Source organism: Triturus cristatus, chromosome 12, assembly GCF_964204655.1.
Source record: "Triturus cristatus chromosome 12, aTriCri1.1, whole genome shotgun sequence".
Taxonomy (NCBI): Eukaryota; Metazoa; Chordata; class Amphibia; order Caudata; family Salamandridae; genus Triturus; species Triturus cristatus.
In genome coordinates this window covers 849,091,335-849,109,737 of record NC_140595.1, presented here as the reverse complement: position 1 = coordinate 849,109,737, position 18,403 = coordinate 849,091,335, and the positions used below count along the sequence as shown (strand labels likewise).

The following is an 18,403-nucleotide window of genomic DNA, read 5'->3' as shown; positions in this document are numbered from 1 at the left end:
GTCCAGAGACCCCAATTATGGAGCCACTATGAGAGTGGTAGTGTCTCTGAGGTACAGGAAGTTCCTACTAACCTTATCCCATGACATGCTCTAGCTAGACATCTGGGCCAAACCAAAACCTGGAAAAGTCTAGTTAGCCACTTTTACTGGCCCCAGATGTCTCGGAAAGTAAAGGAGTTTGTCAGCTCCTATGTCACCTGTCAAGCCAGTGGCAAGTCAGGTGGACACCCAAAGGCCCCCTTGATTCCACTACCAGTGCTTGGGGTTCCCTTTGAAAGGGTAGGCGTGGATCTAGTGGGGCCACTTGAACCTCCCACAGCATCAGGAAACACATTTATTCTAGTGGTAATGGATCATGCCACTAGGTATCCTGATGCAATTCCCCTTAGGACTGCTACAGTTCCTGCAGTAGCCAAGGCCCTCATTGGTGTCTTCACCAGGGTAGGGGTTTCTAAGGAGGTGGTTTCAGGCAGAGGGTCAAATGTCTGCTCACCTAAAACACGTGGAAAGAGTTTGGAGTGCAGCACCTGATTACTACACCCGATCACTCACAAACCAGTGGCCTTGAGAGCTTTAACAAGACATTTAAAGGCTTGATTATGGGGCTCCCTGAAAAACTCAAAAGGGGATGGGATGTCCTCTTATCATGCTTGCTTGCTGCTTACAGAGAGGTGCCACGGAAGGGAAAGACATTGTGGACTATGTACTGGGCCTAAGGTCTAGAATGGCAGAGTACGTGGTAAAAGCTTAAAAAAAACCTTGAGGCCAGCCAGGAGCTCCAGAAGCACTGGTATGACCAACGCTACACTGGTAGAATTTCAACCAGGGCAAAAGCTGTGGGTTTTCGAGCCAGTGGCATCAAGGGCTCTCCAGGACAAATGGAGTGGACCTTACCCTATCCTAGAGAAAAAGAGTGAGGTCACCTACTTAGTTGACCTGGGCACAAGCAGGACACCCAAAAGGGTGGTCCATATGAACCGCCTAAAGCTTTTCCAGGACAGGGCTGACATCACCATGCTGATGGTGACTGATGAGAATCAGGACAGAGTGAACCTCTCCCTGACCTCCTCCTCATACAGCCCCAAAGATGGGTCAGTGGAGGGAGTGGTCTTTTCCTACACCCCCTCTACCCAACAGCAGACTGATTATAAGCAAGTCTTGAAGCAGTTTGCACAGCTCTTTTCCTTGACCCCTGGTCAGACAAACGGTCAGACAAACTGGTGTACCCATGATGTGGACACTGGTAACAGTGTACCAATCAAGAGCAAAATCTATAGACCGTCTGATCAAGTCAAAGCATCATGAATTTGAGGTTATTGAACCCTCCGAGAGCCCCGGGGCTAGCCCAGTGGTTCTAGTCCCCAAACCTCATTCACGGAGTGGAAAGAGAAATGAGGTTCGGGTGGCAAAGATTTTAGAATATACCTTCACATCACTGTTATAGACCCTGATTGGTCTATATGATCCCTTTACCTTTCTTTAAAAAGATAATTATATTAGCAATACCCCATGACCTAGGGGGCAGGTTCCTGTTTTTAACTTCATTTACAAGACATAGCAGTTCCTGCTGTATCTCTGTAAAGAATACCTTGTAAAATTCCAGAGGAATGTAGTCTGCCCAAACAGCCTTCCCCGATGGTAAGGCAAACAAAGCAGTCTAACTCCTCAGGTAATATTACCCCCCCAGCATCAGCCTAAACTAGTCTGTAATTTTACCAGACTGAGCTACCACACGATTATCTGAGAGCATGGGTCCATGGTTAGTGGAGTCTTTATACAGATTGGCATTAAAAAAAACCTAAAAGCTTCTATAATTTCGTCGATCTGTAATTATGTTTGCAAGCATATTCTTAATTTTACCGATACAGCCAACCGTGCTCTGTTGCTGTGCCCTTACTGCCAAAAACTGCCCAATACGCTCACTGTACTCGTAGCAATCCTACTCTTTAGACCGGCACTTCCTAGCTATTTTCCCTGCAAAATGTTCGTTTAGGCGTGCCATATTGATAGCTATCAAGTTTTAAACCGGGGCTTCTTGGTTGGTTCTTGTCGGAGGAGGCAAGGTTCAGGGGGCCCCTAAATACTAGATTTTGGGGTGTTACAGGTAAGTAAAGGTTGGGACCAATGGGTCCCATCCTTGGGGTGGGTACACCCCCCTATCATGCCACCCTCCAGTGGGAAGGGGGCATATGTCTCACTCTGGTTGGCTGGATCCCCCATATGCAAGATGGCGGGGACTGAGAGTTGTGCTTCACCTTACCTCCCCCCACCTGAGGGGTGGGCAAACCTCCCTTCCTCACTTGGTTCTCCCGCTGATTCTCCCGCCCAAAATTGGGGTCCGAACCGGTGGGGGCCAGTTGCTGGAAGTAGCAAAGGCCTGGGGAAGCTCACAAAAGGCAGCAAGCCTTTGAAGTTTCCCAGTCGTGGACCCTGCCCATCCTGGGGGAGGAGGCTTGGCACCTCATCCCGGGATGTGCATTGTTTCTGACCCTCAAGAGCAGCAGGCTCTCGACCCAGGGGTCCAGAAACAACAAGGTGGCCCAAATATAACAGTTCACTGCCCTATCTGGCCTATGGATGCCTGGATAGTTAGGCCTGTAGTTTGCAGGGCTTTGAAAACCTTCCCCAGGTGGATCAGGTGATCCTGCCAGGTGGAGCTAAAGACGGCAATATCATCTAGATATGCTGCACTAAAGGACTCCAAAGCAGCAAGGACTTGGTTTACCAACCTTTAGCAGGTGGTATGAAGGTGGTATGGGCATTCTTTAACCTAAAAGACATAACAGTAAACTGATAATGCTAGCTCTTCTTTTACGCCTGGTGCCATGCCAATATGCCAGTACCCTGCAGTTAAGTCAAAGTTACTTAGAAATTTGGCTGCACCCAACATCCATCAATTAATCAGCTCTTGGGATAGTGAACCATCTGTCTTGGTGACAGAGTTGAGCCCTCTATAGTCCACACTGAACCTCTGGTGGTGGCCTTACTGGATGCTGAAAAGGCCTTTTATTGCGTGTTGTGGACCTTTTTGTGGAAAATTCTGGAAGTCAGTGGTCTGGGAAGTAACTTCATTGGTGCAATTCGAGCAATGTATTACAATCCCATAGCCCATGTGCAAATAATGGGCCAAGAATCTGAGCCCTTTTCAATAGAGAGGGGTACGAGACAGGGTTTTCCCATTTCCCCTCCGTTATTCGCTTTATTTATTGACCCTTTTCTCAGGAGGCTAGAGTCCTCGCCGGATCTCGTACCTGTTAGTCTACAGGGCTGGGACGCGAAAACCCCGGCCTATGCTGACTATGTGGCCATAGTCACCAGTGAACCAGATAGGGCTCTGCGGGCGGTTGTGGAGATGGCAGAGAACTTTGGGAGTAGATCTGGATTTCTGCTAAATAAGGCCAAAACCCAAGTCTTGATAAACACACATTCTCCTCGGACAGTAGGATAACGAGTGAAGCTATTTACCCAGGCATATGCATTACTCATAAGGTGGGGCAAATAATGGACTTGAACTTGGTCCCCTTCCTTGAGAAAGCCGAGGAGGATTATAATCGGTGGGACTATCTGAGATTGTCTATAATGGGAAGATGTAATTTAGTCAAGATGGTGTTTCTCCCTAAATTGCTATATGTGTTTCGATCTGTCCTACTGGAATTCAACAGTGAATGGTTTAGGAAAATTGATAGATTGGTAGCAATCTTTATCTAGGCATATGGGAAAACTAGAAGAGCTAATGTAATCCTGTGTTTACCTAGAGAGAAGGGGGTGTGCGCTTCCTAACTTTAGACTATATAATCTCGCCGCGGCTATGCAGTGCTATAATACAGTGTTTAACAGTCCGGCTACGGAGCGCTGCGCAGGCAACCGGGTACCCTCGATCTATGTGCTACTGATGGGCAACGCGGCCTATGGATGCCTAATGAAGTTTTGTGAACCAAGCTATTTTAAGATAACCCGCTTTAAGACCTTGTATGCTGCATATAAAACTGTCCGGTGGTTCGAAAAAAAAATTGGGGTAGGCAGGTATTCAAGATATACTCCCCTGATCTAGAATGAACGACTGCCTTGCATATTTCACGACAGCTGCTTCAATAGATGGGGCAGCTGTGGTCTAGTCTGGTTTGGAGATGTCCTCGCTGGGAATCTGTTTGCACCCTTTGATGTGATCTGTAGATTTGTTTTTTAATGTACTTACAGATCAGGATTTTTTTTTATTAAAAAGACTGGGGGGATAGCTGGCTTTGACCAAATACCTTTGATGGAAGTGATGGTAAAGACCTCTACCCCTTCCATTGTCAGCTATATGGTTGTTTGTTGGAACGGGTCCCCGGTGATTTGGAGAAACACTGTGGGAAATGGCAGGGTTAACTCGAGCTGGCTGACTCTGGCTTTCTGGAATCACTGGAGTTGGAGGAACAATTGTTTGCATCGAATTTGCAGTCACAACATTAAGACGCTGTTTGATCTTTATATAACTCCAGCAAAGATTGCAAAAGGGGAGGGTGTGGCAGGGACTAGGTGCCCCAGATGCCAAGCGATGGAGGCAGATTTGGTACATATGTTTTATTCCTGCCCCAGCTTAAAACAGAATTAGAAATCGCTGGCTTTTTAGGCGAGGTATTGAAATGTAAAATCATCCCATCCCCGCAACTTATGTTATTGGAGGTGCATAAGACATTCTGTGGTCCTGGGATGGAAATGCTTTTTATTGCAATGTCAGTTTTTAGACTGTGTAGTTCCTCATCATGGTTAGATATCTTACCTCCGACCTTTCAGCAATGGAAGGGGCGCTTCTTACACCTATATCAATTTTGAAGTGGCTCTGTATGCTCGTTAGGGCATGCAGGCTAAAAGGAAGGGGAGGAAGATGTGGGGAGTGCTAACGACTTGGCTGGATATGTTTCATTAAGTATTTACTTTTAACTCCTGAGTCTGCTTACAAACTGGACTGTATAGTGAATTAGTGCTGCTACTGCGTTTTTGTACACTATTTATTTTGGGTAGTTTATTAGATCCACATGTTAGATATTTATGTACACTTCTTGATATTGCTTTTGTATTTGATGAGAAAAAAGAAATGCATTTTTTTTTTAAAAATAAAAATGATATCGACAGAACAGCAGATACCAAACGGCACCCTGCACCCAGCCGCCCCTGCTCTGCTGCGGGTGTACTTTGGGTGCTAACTCGGATCCGCCTTTGCCCTGAGCCTAATGCCAAGAGCTTTGCTCCCACAACCCTGCGACCTGCTCGTGAGCAGCCACCAACCGGAGGCCCCCTATCCCCTATTGTATAACATTGGGCCTCAGCACCCGACCGCCCTAGTGCTGCTGAGGATGTAACAAGTGCATCCTTGACCCTGGGGGTACCCTTGTTCTAACCCAGGAACTCAGCCCCAAAGACTGAGTACTTACCTGTTAAACGATTACTTCATTTCTCTCCATAGGAATATATGGACTGTTTTCCCTTAGATTGTTTTTAGGTCTTGCCTGCGCTGCATAGTAGACCTTTAGCCGTCGTGCAGCTCTTTTTCAAAGCATATACTCGTGCTTGTGGAGGAATACGCCTTGCGGGAGTGTGCAGCTCTCCCAAGCGCACGCTTCTCTACTGGCCACTCACTTTTTGCTCGCACTTCTTGTTTAACTTTAAGCACGAGGCGCGCGCGCTTGTGTTTAACTTGTTTGAAAAGGTTAGTCTGGAGACAACTCCGCGGTCACACAGACAGTATCAAACCACGGAGTCTACGCTCTCCTCATACTCTACTGTTAACCTGTGTTACAAGCACTGCACTTACAGAACATGCATCACGGATCTTCATACCACTCGTCACTTCAATTTGCCACTTGCTCTCAGCTGCACAAAACTGTAACTGTTCTTTAACCACAATGAGCAAGCCACGGAAAATGAGCCCCGCCCTGCGTGACTTCTGACCAGATGTGCTCCCCATCCCACCCCGACCATCTGTGCAGCAGCCAAAGGGGTCCAAGCAATCTGTCAGAGCTCGCGCTCCCTCCCCTCTCACAGCTAAAGGCACCTTAGATGTGTTCCCCAGCAGACTGGCATTCAAACTATTAAAACAGAACATAATGAAACTGCTCTCTTCTCTTCTTAGAATCGCAGGCACAGGAAGAAGTGTTTTAAGAACGGGTGCAGGTAAAGTCAATACATTTAACAGAAAATGTTGCAAAGGAACACTATTCGAGTAAAGGCACTAGCTTTAAACCCTAGCTCACCACATCCCTTTCACATATTACTACAAATAAAACGCAGATCCCACCAGGGAACTCTACAAGACCTTTAAAGAAGCAATGGTTAAGTCAACAGGTCTAAGCTTGACAAGCTGCTGAAATACTATTTTTATGTTTTTACATTTCTTATAGCATGAATATACAACAACAATAAACAAGCATTGTCATAGCCAATAGGTCTCACCTTTGGGACCTTATAAGTATTTAGTTAAAGAGCACGATATCATTGGTACAACAGCATCAACTGTTGCATGGCTAAACACTTATAAGGTCCCAAAGGCGAGACCTGTTGGCTATGCCAATGCTTGTTAAGTGTGGAGTTGATTTGTATGAAAACCTGAAACTACAACTGTACAAAACTGATTTTACTTACCTTTTCTCTAGGAAATGCCACAGTGTCAACGCTAGGCATATCACACTGAGTAGAAAAAGTAACTTAAAAAGTAATCTGAAAAGTAACTGCAAAGTAATTTTAACTTAACTGTATTTCAATCAGTTGCATTTGAACTTGCATTCAATTGTAAAACACTGCATAAGATTTTGCACATCATTTATTTCATTTACTTGTGCCAGGCTTGCTTGGTTCTAGAAATAAAATAACTAAATATATTTTTACAAAACAAATTGGTCTGAGTTGTCTTTGAATGTGTGATGTGATTTGCTGATTGTACAACAAATGCTTAACACTACCCTCTGATAAAGCCTTACTGCTCACCCTCGCTACCACAAATGTATAGTAAGGTGCTATCTACTTTTGCCTCTGCCAACCTTTGGACTTCCACTGGACTCTGTGCACACAATGCCTCCCTTTGGTATAGTATATACAGAGCCAGATTCCTACAGTTTCTACTTGAAAAACCATTTTTTCATGGTTTTATCCATTTTCTGCCCCCAGACAGTGGAAGAAAAGGGGATGGAATGTGATGGATATTAAATGTAATTCTTTCCAAACCCAAGGTTAAAGCATCAAAGACCTTTAATCTTACACTCTTTTCTCAGGCAGATCTCTGGATGATTTTACATAAATGGTGAGACCTTTACTGTGACTCCGCCCTGTTTGTCTTTTAATTCTGCATCTTTTCAGAGCACAGGAACATTGGTACCTAGTTTTCCCTAAATAGCCAAGTCACAGATTAAACTGCTTAATTTGAGTTATAGAAAGTCTCACAATTTGGCAGTTTGTTTATCTGGTTTAAAGGGGAGACGATAATACCATCTGTTTGCTTGTTGTAGTCTAGGCCAGGTATCCTCGGTGGAGTATGGGGACGTATTCCTTAAATTATTCAGTTTTAAAAGATTTAGCATGCACCATTCTTCCATTTTGTGTTGACTTGAAGATTATTCGTGTCTATCATTTTTTTTTTTTAATGGATGTTCTAGTTCACTGTAGGACATCTCATAGTTTCAGTATAGACCCGGTTTGAGGAATTTGTTAAGCTGGGCATAGTGGGTAATTCGTTTAAAACAATAATGGGTATTACATCTATCCATGATGACGTTACTAGTTCGACATATAAAGGCACTAAATCGTGACTGTGTATAGACTGAAAAATTAACGGAAGTTGTGACACTCCCCTTAGTACCAACAACCCAAGAGTCCGTGGGATGTGCATTCCGGTGAGGTCCTACTTTTCATCAACCTGCGCTAGGCTTTCCATGCAGTAGCGTATGAACAAACCGACTGGATAAACTATTTGAAAAATGTGTGCTATGGATACATTTTGTGGGGCTGGAGTTACAGTAGATCAGATATAGGGATCTAAAATGAGTAACCGTTTCTGTAGGGTGATATTTATACACCGAAGATATTTTAGTAGTCTGTGATTTGATATGGACCCTTCCATTCTTCGTGGCCTGGTTCCTTAAGATACAGAACACACGCACCGCCCTCCTCTTCCACAGAAAATTGTACTTTTCTTATTAGTTATAGAAGGAATCTGTGAGAGCTTGTTTTATGGATGAAAACCTCTTTAAATCTCAACTTGTGTGTTTCATATAATATTTGCTGCCTTTATCTTAAGCGGTGGGTGGTTCCCTGATCAGTTGCCTTGGTGTATTGTCGCAATAAGTCCCATTGTAACCATAAGTTCCCTTAAGTGGTGCCTGTTTCTATTTGTGGTACCTTATGTTTTTATCACCTGTGACGATTTGTTGTTAATTGTCTGGATTCTTTCTCTGCAGATGGTCTCGTTGGCATGGCGATTGTCGGAGGGATGGCCCTAGGCGTGGCTGGCCTAGCGGGCCTGATTGGACTTGCCATTTCCAAGTCAAAATGAATCCTGCCTAACACTGCTCTGCTGTGCCGGCCTAGTGCCCTGAAACCCTCATGAGCTGCCTCCGGGCGCCCTGGAGGATGATGCTGAACTTAAAACTGAACTGCTTCATCTCACAGCTGATTACTTTATAGCACTGCAACTAAATGGGCAAAAGCTGACCTTCCATCGTACAAAATAACTCCAGTCTAACCTTCCACCATATTAAGTGAGAACCAAGAGCCTCTGGTGAAGTCTGTGCTCTGCGCTGTGGGGTGGGCCGAGTGGGGGAGGAGGCTCTGAGCCTTTGTCAGTGCTGTTCTGCCCCGCTTCTGGCAGCTTGGATGGTTTGAAAGTAGACTGTAAACAGTAGACACACCTTTTAATAGAGGGGACTCCAAGAACTGCTGTTCCACGTAGTTTAATTTGAAGCCTCTCTATTTGTTTTTTACAGACTGAAATGTCCTTGTGACTGGGCTCAGCTTCATTAGGCAGTAGCATAAAAATGACCTAGTGGCCTTTTCCCTACCAAACTAGTTATTTATTATAGAGCATCTAAAAGGAGTACGAGGCACTAGTGCAAATTGCGTTTCAGTGTAGGTTAACGCCGCATGTCCTGCTCTATGTAATTCTTCATTAGAATAGTTGTCGACTTAAGGGTTTGTGAAGTAGATGAATGTTGGGATGAACCTTTTAATAACACACTTTATGAAAACTGTCAGGCTTTGGATGGGCTTGGAACATAAAGATGCATTGTTAACGTTTAATAAAGTTAGCCCTTTCAGTTACAGCAAGATGGAGGAAGTCCCTTAAAAGTACACTAGTGAATTCACTCTGGGAAGCTCTTTATCCATTCCATGTGCTCCAGATGAATGAGATGAGCTCTGAGCCAATAAATCCCTCTGCCATATTAATAATACAAATGTTATAATTTGGAAACCAGTGTAGACTATTACTCAATTGTTAAATCAACAGCTCATGTGCATTTCTAAATCAGTGGTGTCCAACACTGGTCTATTGAGGACCGAATCTGTCCTAAATTCCATGACATCCATGAAGGTAAACAAGAGCATTTACATATTGAACCATCATCCTAAAAATGAGGCATGAACTCGCCCCTCCTGCATAAGCAACTCTTAACCCAGTAGTTAATTATCTGCAAGAGCCAGGTCGGCAGCGGCTACCTCTAACTTGTGCAGTTCATCTCCATTTGTCCTGTTGAGGTTCATTTTCTAATCACTTTGGTGTGCTGCTCACTTGGTTGTCCCTGCTCAAGATGTTCACATGTTGCCTCATGTATCGTGGATCAAGACAACTCTCGTTTAATTGTTCTGAAACCTTTAGTACACCGATACTTTCACTGGGGTTGTGGAAGAGTGATCACAGCAGCATATCTCCAAACAAGATGTCTACAGAACCAACTTCAATAAAACCCTAAATGCATTCTTTGTGACTGTTGACGCTGCCAGTCCACCAGAGTAATCTGTCTGCTCTGCTTATTTTGTTCACATTTTGTCTGCCATACACACAGGCTACTGCTTGTAGGAGTTACTTGACATTGCTGTGTTTCACACTATAAGAGCCAAAGTTCTGAATTTTGTTTTCTTGAAATTTAATGAGCCACGTCTTGCGTTAATTCTTTTGCACAGTACAGAAAGAGTTCACACCAAATGTCAAATTATTCTTAGCAAGCAAACTCATTGATTAAATCAAAAGTAGCCTCCTTGTAAATCCTGCAAAAACTTTTGCCACTGCTCTGCAATTCAAAGGTGGCACAATGTTGTCTGCACCACATTTTGTGCTTGTCTCACCCTGGAGCCAATGATGAGAACTATAAGAGGGAGTTCTTAGCACTCCATTTTTTACTTTCTTGTCATTTTCTTTTAGCGGAGTTAATTTTTGTTTGTTTTGTGTTAATTCTAAAACAAAAAGCTTTACAGTAAAAAAATGTAAATAAAAGATATATTATTTGAACGTGTTTGTTTTCTTTTTGTCATAGATAACTGTTTTTAGGACCCGTAAGGGAAATCTAGTTTGTTAAATTGTGGTTATTTATAATAACCTAATATAAAACAAAACACTTAATGCATCAGATTATCAACTTGAACTTCTTTCAGAAGGCAGACTTTACCTTATTCCAAAATAGTGACTGCAGCTCCAAACTTGTAAAGATATATTTTAAAATCTCTTTGCAAGTACTTTATTATATGGCGCTCCCTCGGCCAAGAATTGCTTCCACCAGCAGCTATGGCCAGAAAAAACTTCTAAAGAAAAGAAACCTGTCGCAAAGAATATGGAGCCCTCCATGTCTGAGCATCCCACCACTCACACAAGCTCCTGTCAATAGATGTGCATCACCAACTACCACATCCAGAACAGAGATTTCTCCCTCCGGTGCTTCCTTTTTCAGGTTGTAGAATTTAATTATTTTGTTTACTCCTATTCCCTGGAATGGCGTGCCTTTTCTATCTCAATTAATGAGTTCATGTTCAGAGTCTTTTGTTTTTCTGAAATAAAAATGTTTTTATGTTCTGGGTGATTTCTCAAATGTGATCCACTCTTTCAGGCAATGGTTTAGATCTTTACATCAGCACATTTCAGTAGAGGTCTGGGATATATATATATATATATATATATATATATATATATATATATATATATATATTGACTGAAAAAAACATAGGTTTAACGAGCGTTATAGTTATCTGGACATTTCCCTCGTACAAAACCCTAGAAATTCCCCCGTTATAGTTAGTTCAGCTAACTATAACTCACGCCCCCGCAATGCACTGCTGATGACGTCACATATTACATCACTCATGACATGGTCAGTGACATCACTGATGACATCATCCATGTGATAAATGTGTGCATCTTCTCACACCCTAATATAACCTTTGATACACCCACTCAAAATTTCAGACGGCCATTCTCAAAACCATAGATACTCCAATACCAATAACTACAAACCCACTCATTGACTCTTAGGTCTACACACACATCCACTCACTCACCTGTACAGTCACTCATACTTACAGTCACTCAGAACAGGACGATCATGTGCATTTATACACCTATATAGACACTCACACACCGCCACTCATCCATAGAGGTACTCACACACCTAGTCAGTCATGCAAATAATTAATCACACTCCCATTTACTCACCTGTACAGTTATACACACACACAAGTTCACTTACTCATAAAAATACTACCACATTCTTACGCTCTTATACAATAGCTGATACAAGCACACACTCATCCATACAGCCGCTCTCACAATCCCCTATAGACAGTTATATACTCTTACACACATATATACTGCCTTTCACATATGTAGTTACTTACACATGTACCACTGAGATATACATACAATCACTAACACACCCATACATACACTCACCCAACTATACAGTCCATCACAGATGCACTCTTAAAACCATGCACCCAGTGAATCACCCACTCGCACATCTATGCAGTCATACACAACCCACCCACACAAACACCCACACAGATACTCAGACAACCAATCAGTAACCCATATCTACACTCCTGCAGCTATTTGCAAACCCATGCAGCCGCTTACACACCAACAGAAAGACGAATAGACATTCACACAGTTTAGTCACTAACCCATGCATTCAGTAAGTTATGTTTAATCACTCACTTATAGAGTCACACGCACCTAGTAAATCATCCAGTCAGACACGTATACACCCACTCATTCTTCAACACGCCTTTCCCTATATATATTAAAGCGTATTTAAACTTTAGAGAAACTCAGTCAATGGCTGATGTCATCAGTGATGTCACTGACCATGTCATGAGTGATGTAATATGTGACGTCATCAGCAGTGCATTGCGGGGGCGCGAGTTATAGTTAGCTGAACTGACTATAACGGGGGAATTTCTAGGGTTTTGTACGAGGGAAATGTCCAGCTAACTATAACGCCCCTTAAACTATGGTTCTTTCAGTGAATTTCAAAGGTTTTTTAAATGCTAATTCCTAACTATAACATACCTGAAACCTATGGTTTTTTAAGTGAATTTCAAAGGTTTTTTTAAATGCTAATTCCTATCTATAACTTATCTCCAAAGTTTCCCTCTCATTTTGCACACAAATACATGTAAACATCAAATCACATTCCTTCCCACATTAATTCAAACGCTAACGCACATTTCTATTGGTTATACATTTCAACCTTTCCAAATGAAATAAATTTGAACCCTACCCCCAATCTGCCTTCTGCCTGTTACCATAGAAACAGGTCATGGAACACTTAACTGAGCACACAGGTCACAAGTTCAGCACACAATGTTGCTAATCAAAACAGCAAGTGTGCTTGAGTTTTCAACATATCAGTTTATCATATATGATGTTCCTTTCAATCAGTTTTTGTTAACCAATAAGAATCATGCGTTTAAAAAACAAACATGTACCCTAGTTTTCAGTGTAGAAGGTTATCAAACAACCAATCATTTCTTTTTTTTTTTTTTTCAAAACTGCATCTTAGCCACCATTTCAGAAAAATCTTACTTTTCAAACTGCCATTTCATTTACAAAGACCATCTGAGTGCATCCAGACCTCCCTTCGAGATGCTTAGAGTGTGGATTGTGGGACACAGCTATATTCTCTGGAGCCAAAGGTATGCAGAAAAAAAGGGATTCACAAATACCTAGGTTTGCCAAATGTAGACATTAAATGGATTGGACATAGAGGGTTAAAGTGGCACCAATTGATGCCATTGGTAAAATCCTTTATGCATATCCAACACCCTGACCTCATAATAGTGCACTGTGGTGGCAATGACCTAGGCACTTTGACTGGGGTAGGTCTGGAAATGCTTATGAAGGACATCTTTGCAGAATTTATTTAACTTTTTCCCAAAACTGCCTTTGTGTATTCTAACATATGCCAAAGACAGAAATGGAACTGGTCCAATCATTTTTGTCCACAGATTGAGAACTAGGAAACGTGAATAAATCTGGTTCTGCGTTTCTCCGAGACTATAGAATGGGGTCCATTTACAATAACAATCTGCGCTTTCATATGCAAGAGATGTATAGGAGAGATGGAGTACACTTTACTGATGAAGGAAACAGTCTTCCTCAACAACTTTAGACTCTGTATAGGTATTTACTTATAAGTACCAAAATCTCTCAATGAACACAACGGTTCTTTTTAGAGCCACTCAAGAACAAAGCACTTAAGCTTGATGTTTATCTCCCAAAAATTTCAGTTTTTTTTCCCTTTGAGTCACGCACCCAACGGGTTAGGAATCGCGCACCCTACGCGAGAGAAATCGTGCACCCAACGCGTTAGGATGCGCGACTCCTAATTTTAGAGTAGAAAAAAAAATTAGCCCCTATCACTAATTTGTATTATCCCTGGGGACCCCATCCCCCGGGGCGTATTAAAACACGTTGGGGACCGTGAGGGGAGCCCTAACGCCCCCACGGTCCCAGCCGGCATTGCTTTTCCACATGAGGAGCTGCTGACATGCAGCTCCCCGTGTGGAAAACCAATATAGTTTGGATTTTGAAACAGAGAGCAGGTTTCCCTGCTCTCTCTTTCAAAATCCAGACGAAGTTTGCTATGGGAGAGCGTGAGACTCCCGCCCTCTCATAGCAAACAGTGTCCTGGGGGTGGGCACCCCAGGACAGTGCAGGAGCCGGCCCTGGGGGGGTGGCGGTGCCCAGGGCACTTGAGGGCTCTAAGAGGGGGGCCATGCAGCCCCCTCCCTCAATAAATAAAGCCCCGGTGGGTGGTGGTCCCCGGGGCTTGGGGGGACCGTTCAGCTCCCCCCACCCTATTTTCTAGCCACGGGGTGTAGCGGTCCCCGGGGCTGGGGGGCCCCCCATTCAATTTTACAGTTTTTGCCCCTGGGATTTGGCCCCCCCGGGGGCCAATTATTAAGGAAGCATGGAAGTCCACGCTTAGTTTATTTTTTTACGTCTGGATCCGCGCACCCTGCGCGCATTTTGACGTTTAAAAAAAAAAAAGGGGTATGTTCGAGGCATATGAGCTGCAGATTATACACTGTGCATAGATCGCCATCTGGTGTTGGGCCCGGATGTTTGCAGTTTGTTTTTCCTCTTGGAAAGTCTTTGGAAGTCACGAGTTCGGTGACTCCCCCTCTGGTTCGTATTGCGCATGGGCTTCGGCTCCATCCTCAGATTGTTTTTTTTCCGCCATTGGGCTCGGATGTAAAACTTAGCGCTCCGGTTCCGAACTTCCCAGTTCACCGATCGACGCACAAATCCTCGCTCATTGAGCTTCTTCAACGACATAAATCATCTTATTCATCTTCTCTTCGGCACTTCTTCGATTCCGGTGGTCGACGGCGGCCTTCGGGCCTATTCCGGCTCTGGTCTCGACTGATGGAAAGAACTCCCTTCAAGAAGTGCCCTCGATGTGGGTCCAAATTCCCAACACCAATCTCCATGAGGTGTGCAACCTCTGCCTCTCCCCAGAACACGAGGCCCGAGACTGTCCCGCCGGCAAGTCTTTTCTCTCAAAAAAGACCATTCGAGATCGACGGGCTAGACGCAACATGGCGCACTCCTCGACCTCCGCTCCAGTCGACATCTTCGGAGACGATGTCGATGCTCCGGGACAGCAGGACATCGAACAGGAGGACGACTACCTTGTCAGCGCTTCCGAGGCCGACGACTCCGATGTGGAGGACATCACCCCGGCGCAGCGGGTCGTGAGTACAATTCCCACGCCAATACCGAAAAAGGCTTCGGTCACACCTTCGCCTCCGGGCCTAGGCAAGACCAAGGACACTGCTTCTCACACCCCACCTTCTGGCCCGGAAAAAAAGACTTCTAAGCCTTCCGGCAGCTCGGACTCTAGCCAGCCGGCCACCGGTGCCGACAAACACACTTTCGGCACCGAAGAAAATATCGGCCTCCACCTCCACACCGAACCCGGCACCAAGCCTTCGGTGCCAAAACCTGCTCCTCCGGCGCCGACCAAACATCACAAGACCCTCGGCACCAACACTCCCGTGCCGAAACCTTCTTTGTCTTCAAAAAAGAGACACTTGGACAAGCCGGCTCCGGCTCCACCTCCACCTCCAAAGAGAAAGGACATTGCTACCTCTCCTTTCAGGGTGCCTTCCCTACCTCCTCCACCCTCTCCACATCCACCCCCTCCACCTCACCATTCTTCCACCTTGTCTCCTGTCCCAGACGATTTGGGGGACCCTTACTATGATCCAGCAGATGTGCCACAAGATCCCACCCCTACTGGATCTCCAGAGCCATGGGATGATTATAACAATCCGGACATCCCAGATGTCCCACAGGATGACCTTTATCCATCTAGGCCATCCCCTCCTGAAGATTCCTTGGGTTTTCACCACTTGTTACAATGGGCGGCACACTACCACAGGGTGGAGTTACATACCGACCCAGTGGAGGAGGACTTACTCCTAGACACCTTTGACGATACACATAGGTCCACCGCCATTCTACCTATGTTAAAGGGCGTAATTAAACATGCCCCTGAGGTTTTTAAAGACCCAGTTAGGGCCAGGGTCTTAAACCCTTGGATAGAAAAGAAATACAAAGCCGCCCCTACAGACCCTTCTTACATTAAGGGCCCTGCACCATTAGATTCCCTAGTGGTATCTACAGCCAGGAAGCACTCAAATTCTCAGGCGTCAGGCGAGGCACCCCCACCTGACAGAGTCCAAGCTCCTAGATGCGTCAGGGAAGCGCACTGCGTCACAAGTGGCCAATATATGGCGTATTGCCAATACGCAGGCACTGTTGGCCCGATACGACAGGGCGCACTATGATAAGCTAGAGACCATCATGCATCATCTCCCTGAAAAGTACAAGACTATGGCTAATGAACTTATTCAAGAGGGAAAGACAATAACCAATACCTCGATACGATGTGCCCTAGATACAGCCTCCAGGGCCATAAACACCAGTGTCCTTCTCCGTCGCCATGCCTGGCTCAGGGTTTAAACTAGGGGTTCAAGCCTCTATACTAAATCACCCATTCGACCAAGATAATCTATTTGGTCCTAAAGTAGATGAAGCCCTGGAAAAAATGAAAAAAGATACTGACACAGTGAAATCTATGGGAGCCCTAAAAACACAGACTCCCAGGTGCTCCTTTTGCCGTTCTTCCTTTCGGGGCACGGGCAGAGGCTACTCCTCGGACAGTGCATCCACGTCCTATAAATCCCCTCCTCAGTCTACCTTTACGAAGGGTTATCAAAGAGGCGGATACAGAGGCAATAATAATAAGGGCAGAGGCAAAACAAATACCGCCTGCTCTGCCACACCTCCTGCCCAATGACTTTCCCCCGCTTCCTCCAGACCATTCCACTCCGGTCGCAGGCAGACTACAACATTTCCTTCACGTCTTGGAGATAATCACCTCAGACAGATGGGTGACACAAATTATTCAGTTAGGGTATTGCCTAGAATTAACATCTACACCCCCCCCCCCCCCACCCCAACATTCCACCCAGGCACTGCCCTCTGTCGCAAGAAAATACTGCGCTACTAACACGAGGTGATCTCTCTCCTGCAAAAAGGAGCAATAGAGCAGGTCCCCATGAATCAACAAAATTTAGGGGTCTACGCCCTGTACTTTCTAATTCCTAAGACAGACGAGACCCTACGACCTATCTTAGATCTCAGACCTCTAAACACTTACATTCATTCGGACCATTTTCACATGGTAACCCTCAAACAGGTTCTTCCACTTCTCTCCCAGAACGACTTTCTCACCACTCTGGACTTGAAAGACGCGTACTTTCACATCCCAGTACACCAATCTCACAGAAAGTACCTCAGGTTTGTGGTAGACGGACAACACTACCAGTTCAAGGTGCTCCCGTTCGGGGTCAGAACAGCACCAAGGGTGTTCACCAAGTGCCTGGCAGTAGTGGCTGCACACCTCAGAAGACTGCACATTCACGTCTTCCCCTATCTGGACGATTGGCTCATGAAAGCCACGTCCTACCAGCAATGTGTGCGACATACCGCCGCTACAGTCCAACTAATTCACCAGCTAGGCTTCACAGTGAATCATCAAAAATCCCACCTGGTACCATCACACACAAAGCAATATCTCGGTGCCACCATAGACACCTCAAAGGCCATAGCCTATCCCAACCCTGCCAGGATTGCAAAAATACAGGCGCTGCGTCAAAAATTCCTATCCCAACACTCTCCCAGCAAGAGTGTTAATGCAGCTCATAGGGATGATGGCCTCTTGCATCTTTATAGTGCCCCATGCAAGACTCCAAATGCGCCCACTCCAAGAGTGCTTGGCGCGCCAGTAGAACCAGGCTCAGGGACAACTGACAGATCTGGTGTTGGTAGACGGTCGCACCCATCGCTCTCTGCAGTGGTGGAACACCACAAACCTTTCCAGAGGTCGACCGTTCCTGGACCCGGTCCCACAAATAATCCTAACGGCAGATGCATCGCTCTCCGGCTGGGGAGCTCATCTGTTACATCTCACAACACAGGGCACATGGACGCCGCAGCAGAAGTTACTCCACATAAACCTTCTAGAGTTACTGGCGATCTTCCTCGCCCTAAAATCCTTCCAGGCGCGGATTTCAGGCAAGGCAGTCCTCATTCGCACAGATTACATGACTGCCATGTACTACATTCAAAAACAGGGGGGCACACACTCTCCACAGCTCTCTGTTAGCACAGAGCATATGGAGATGGGCAATTCCACAAAAGATTTTTCTCCTAGCCCAACATGTCCCGGGAGTCCAAAACACCGTGGCAGATCTGCTGAGCAGACAGACCCAGCAGATCCACGAGTGGGTTCTTCACCCGTTCTTTCAGAAGTGGGGGCATCCACACATGGACCTATTCGCCACCCACGAAAACAAAAAATGCCCAAGCTTCGCC

At 45.1% G+C, this 18,403-nt stretch overlaps 1 protein-coding gene across 1 annotated transcript in view; it reads left to right on the top strand.

Moving 5' to 3' along the window:
* Nucleotides 1-10,474, top strand: part of FIS1 (fission, mitochondrial 1) — a 72,515-nt gene extending 62,041 nt beyond the window's left edge. The window contains exon 5 of the mRNA XM_085639515.1: nt 8,430-10,474. Within this exon, the coding sequence (XP_085495641.1) occupies nt 8,430-8,524 (95 nt within the window). The 3' untranslated portion in view covers nt 8,525-10,474. The remainder of the gene's footprint in view (nt 1-8,429) is intronic.
* The last annotated feature ends 7,929 nt before the right edge of the window (nt 10,475-18,403 follow it).